This window comes from Budorcas taxicolor, chromosome X, assembly GCF_023091745.1.
Source record: "Budorcas taxicolor isolate Tak-1 chromosome X, Takin1.1, whole genome shotgun sequence".
NCBI lineage: Eukaryota > Metazoa > Chordata > Mammalia > Artiodactyla > Bovidae > Budorcas > Budorcas taxicolor.
In genome coordinates, this window is record NC_068935.1 from 63,941,437 (window position 1) to 63,946,593 (window position 5,157).

Consider the following 5,157-nt stretch of genomic DNA (forward strand, 5'->3'; position numbering starts at 1 on the left):
GGAGGGACCAGGTGGTGCCAGGGGCAAGGTGAGCACTACAAGGGAGCCCTGAGGGGACCTCCCACCACACAACTGGGGTGACCTCACAGAGTCCACCCCGCGTACTGTCACAGAAGGCTCAGGGCTGTGCCACAGGATACCCCCGAGCTGCCCCCTTCCCTTTTTCTCACAGGAGCTGCAGGAACCAGGAAGGGAAGGCAGAGGACTGAGGCGCGTGCCCTGAGGTCAGAGGGCAGAGAAGGTGCAGGCAGTACCAGGAGTCAAGGTGAGGAGGGTACCCTGAGTGTGCACCGGGGGCTCCCCACCCCAGAACGGAAGGGACCACCCAAGGGCCTAATCCCCCACCTTGTCAGCCTCGGAAGTCTTGGACTGTGCTGACTGTACCCTGCGGAGCCACCTCACTTCCTCCTTCCGGTAGCCAGGGGACTGGCTGCCCCGGAGGCTTTCCCCTGTGAGGTCTGAGAGCACCCCTCAAGCGGAGACCTGTAAGTTGCCTGTGTCAGTCCGCCCAGGGTGTGGTGCTCAGCTGAGGCCATTCACAGCCCCTCTCTCCCCCAGCCTGGCCCGTGGTCCCCATCTGTCACCCTGGCTGACTCCTGTCTGTGGTTTGATCCCAGGCATCACGCTCGTGGTCGAGATGAGTGAGCTGAGCAAGCCCGAGGAAGATTTTCAGGACCCTGGCGAGGCCCAGGGCCCGGTGAATGCGCAGCTCTTGGGGGCTGAGGCAGGGGTGGCTGCATCTGCCTCGGCCTCCTCCCCCACAGTGTCCTCCTTAGGCACTGGGGAGTCCTTGCCCCAGGAAGCGCTGAATGAGATGATAGCTAGCCTAATGAAGTTCCTGCTCCTCAAGTATCGAGCCAAGGAGCCGACCTCCCAGGCGGAAATGCTGAATAAGGTCCTCAGGGATAACCAGGAGTACTTCCCGGTGGTCTTCAGCCAAGCCTCGCAGTGCCTGCAGCTGGTCTTTGGCGTGGAAGTGAAGGAGGTGGACCCCAGGGAGCACATCTACATCATGGTCTCCATCCTGGGCCTCAGCTGCAACGCAATGCTGAGCAGTGGGCAGAGCATCCCCAAGGCCGGCCTCCTGGTGCTGGTCCTCAACCTGATCATGCGGAATGGAGACCGTGCCCCTGAGCAGAAGGTCTGGGGAGCACTCAGCAGATTGGGTGTGTATGCTGGGAGTGTGCACTGCATCTTTGGGGAGCCCAGGACGCTTCTGACCCACGTGTGGGTGCAGGAGGGGTACCTGGAGTACCGGCAGGTGCCTTACAGCCACCCTGCTCGCTATGAGTTCCTGTGGGGTCCTCGGGCTTATGCGGAGACCAGCAAGTGGGAAATCATGGCATTTCTGCTCAGGGTCAAACAAAGGGCTTTGAGGGCCTTCCCACTGCAGTCTGCAGAGGCTGCAAGGGAGGACGATGAGGCGGACTGAGCCAGAGCAGCATCCAGGTGAGCCTTCGCTCTGAGATTGAAGAGGGAGCGGTCAGCCTTCTCAGAAGTGAGGGCCTGGGGCAGTTTGGGGAACCAGTGTATAGCTTCATTGCATTTGTTTTCTGTGTGATGACATGGAGATTCACCAGTTCTCCTTAGATAATTTTCAGACTTTGATTGTTTTCATAGAATGCTAAATAAACTTCAGTGTCTCAGCTTCGTGAATGATGCTGATCACAGTGCATTTGCGCTTACCCAGATTGTGAGCAAGAGTTTTGCTGTTTTGTAAAAGAGATTGGAGACTCTTCCATTGTGTTTTGTGGTCCTGAACAGGATGCAGTGGAATTGGAATTAGAACTGTTTTGGAAAAGTGAGCTTACTTGGCAGTAATATTGATGATGGAAGAGATGATAAGAGTAATTGTAGTGAATTCATGGTTCTGTCCTTCTTGTGTGTCATTTTCAAAAACTAAATAATGTCTTGTTCATTTGGATTTGCCTGGGTTATTTAAGGAATCAGCGGATAATGAATTGAGCCCCCTGCTCACTGGCTCGTGTATTCCAAAGACCTTTATGGAGCCGCTGCTCCGTGAAAGGCTGGGTTAGCAGTGGGGACACTGGGAGGAGCCGGACACCCCCCACACCTTGAGCGATGATCTAGGAGCCGTAGTCACACGAAGAAGGTGGAGATAAGTCCCCTAGTCACACTAAACCAGGCAACACAGGGCGGGGCACTCGGGCTCCTAGAGGAACGCTGCAATGTCAATGTCTGAGCCAGGGTGTTCTGGAGCTTTGGGAAGCTGGGTTCCTTCTGTGGGAGGTGATTGTGATGAGGCTGCATGGTGGCATCCTTCAGACTTGCAGACAGTGTGTCTTGGGGGTGACGGGAAAGTCTGAAACAGATCATTGCTGTGAGGTATCCTTTTGCGTCTTGGATAAAACACAGAGAGATCTCTTTCTCGGGCAGGAAGGAAGGGGTCCTGACTGTTGTTGCATTGCTGTTGACCACAGGGGCAAAGGAGGTGTTTTCTACCACTGCCCCACCATCTGCTCAGAATCCTGGAGAAGAGCAAATGTTGCTTTGAAGTATGGCCCAGTATTCCCTGGGCTGGCCCTCTGCTCTCTGTCCTGGGAAAGCAGATTACCAAGTATATTGAAATGACCATTTATTTGGTCATCTGGACTTTATTTTGGCCACTTGAGCCCATGCTCTAGATATCAGAGGGATGGAATGAGTGAAGAGAAGCTGCTAAGTGGAGAAATCCTGCTAGGTGACTGGATCCTGGGAACTTTGATTCCCAGCTGGGAAAGACACTGCTCCACACCCCTCAAACACACACATACACCCTGGTTGAATAACATAACCTCTAAGAGGAAAACGCACAGAGCAGCGATTTTGACTGCTTTTTTTTATTTATCTGAGACCCAGAGTCTGAGATCCAAATGACAAAAGAAAGAAGTACTAGCCAGAAGAGATGCAACATCCATACATCTGTGTCTCTTTTGCTGTTATATTAAAAAAAAAAAAAAAGATGCAACATCCACCAGCGTCCCTGGCTTCAGGCAGGTTCAGAAGTGTGGAGGCAGCAGAGACTCAACAGGTTAAGGCTGTGCCTGGCATCAAATGACAGGAGCGAGTTCCGGGCCTCAGGAGGTGGTGAGGTCACTGCTGTCCGGTGTGCGGGCGGGTGCAGGGGGCTGAAGGGGCAGCTCTCCCTGCTGAGTGCCAGAGAACAACAGGAACAGAAGATGTGATTCTGGCTGCATACATGGCACCTGCCACATAGTCAGTGGACACTTGGAAATGGTTGAGAATTTCAAGACCCATGTGACCTGCTCAGACTGTCTTCCCCAAAACAGGAGATTTTGTCATTATAAGTTCTAACTGCTGCTCTTTGTTGAGCATCTGGTAGGCAGTGTGGGATTGGAGAGATGTCAGGTGTTCAGTCAGAGAAGGCAATGGCACCCCACTCCAGTACTCTTGCCTGGAAGTCCGTGGGGTCTCTAGGAGTCGGACATGACTGAGCGACTTCACTTTCACTTTTCACTTTTCACTTTCATGCATTGGAGAAGGAAATGGCAACCCACTCCAGTGTTCTTGCCTGGAGGATCCCAAGGATGGAGGAGCCTGGTAGGCTGCCATCTGTGGGGTCGCACAGAGTCGGACAGGACTGAAGCGACTTAGCAGCAGCAGCAGCAGCAGGTGTTCAGTTACTTCTTGTCTTCCTCTCTCCCTGCACACATGGGGACACGGCCCTGCCAGGCCTCTTCACTTTGGAAGGGTCATGTGATGACCCGTGACCAGTGAATTTGGAAAAGAAGCATTTTTTGTCACGACCATTTGTTTTGAAGGGACACAGGTGCCTGGGAGTTAATCATCAAGTCAGGACAACACACAGCCATAGACACCTCTGAGTGAGGCTTCTCTCCTAGGGACTAAAGTCCTGCACTTCTGACCCTTGAGAGAGGCTGGCCCACAGGGAGCTGGCTGCAGGAATTCCACCCACCCCCACCCACAGCCTGCCACCACCCCCGGTGAGAGGCACTGTCAGCCCTTTCGGGGCTCTGCTCAGTCTCCATCAGGAGGACAGCAGCCAGCTGCCAAAGGTCCCTGTTGGGGTTGGGAGCATACTCCTCATGGGCCCCAGTCATGAGGCCTCCCACCCCTGCTGCCCACAGTGCCCCCTCTCCCTCAGAACCTGGCCTTGGGTTTAGTCCTGCCTGGCCCCCTCTCCGGCCCCCACTGAGAACAGCTTAGGCCCTGGTCCTGATGACCTCATGTGTGTATCTTTATCTGGAAATCCCGAGCAGCATCCCCTTCCTTGGTGCTTCAGCTCGAGCCCGCAGGACTTGACGCAGCCCCTGGGCGAGTCTCCTCATGGTGGGTCAGTGGTAATCATTGCCGTGGATGTGTGGGGCACATCTATATAATCCTGAGGTGTATCAGACCATTCCCTGTGGAATCCCACGTGTTGGAGTAAACGCAGGGTCTTTGAATGTGACTGTTAGGTCATGGCTTTTGAGCCTGAATAAGAGAGGCAGAGGGGTGTCTGGTCAGCCACCCGCAGAGCCAGCTAGGAGCCAGTCGGGCTGTTTGAGCAGAGGACAGGCTCTAGCAGATGGCAGGGATCATACTGAGGACGCTCTCCTAGGTGCCAGAGGCCACAGACTCCGGTGGGGATTCGGAAAGGAACCAGGGAGGAGAGGAATCTGGCACCCAGGGGTGCAGGCTGCACAGAGGGTCGGCTGCCCCAGAGAGGTGGAAGCAGCAAGCCCCTGGAGATCCCATCTGACTTTTCCGGGACTGGCCAGGAGAGGGAGGGGGGAGCAGATGCTGCTGCAGGTGAGCTGCCACCCCGGCCTCCATGAGGACATCCGTGCTCTGGGGCCAAGGCCAGGACCACAGCCCCGGGTTTCACTCCAGGATGGATACGTGACAGCTCTCATAACAGGTACTCCTCATGCCCCTTATTGGATATGACTGTTAGGTGTGGTTGGGTTCTTGCTCTGGGTACATAAGAACCTCAGGCCTTTGGCTGCTAGGAGGCCCAAACTGCCCCCTGCCCCCACCAACTTATCTGGAGGTCATTTCCAGGATCCAGCATCTTCTGCGGCAGCCTCTGTGCGGAAACACACCGCCCTGTTCCCAAGCTGATCTTGCCCAGGGCATCAACGATTGGACAGGCGCCTCCCCTGGCTTAAGGAGTCTCAGTGAATGTTCTGCTCT

General features: G+C 54.9%; 1 protein-coding gene across 1 annotated transcript; it reads left to right on the forward strand.

Annotated features, from left to right (window-relative positions):
* Positions 1–637: 637 nt before the first annotated feature.
* Positions 638–1,432, forward strand: LOC128069495 (melanoma-associated antigen 10-like). The gene has a single exon (XM_052662671.1). The coding sequence runs from the start codon at positions 638–640 to the stop codon at positions 1,430–1,432; it is 795 nt and encodes a 264-aa protein (XP_052518631.1).
* The last annotated feature ends 3,725 nt before the right edge of the window (positions 1,433–5,157 follow it).

What these genes read in the sequence shown, in the direction of transcription:
- LOC128069495 (XM_052662671.1), top strand. Translation starts at nt 638, where the DNA reads ATGAGTGAGCTGAGCAAGCCCGAGGAAGATTTTCAGGACCCTGGCGAG.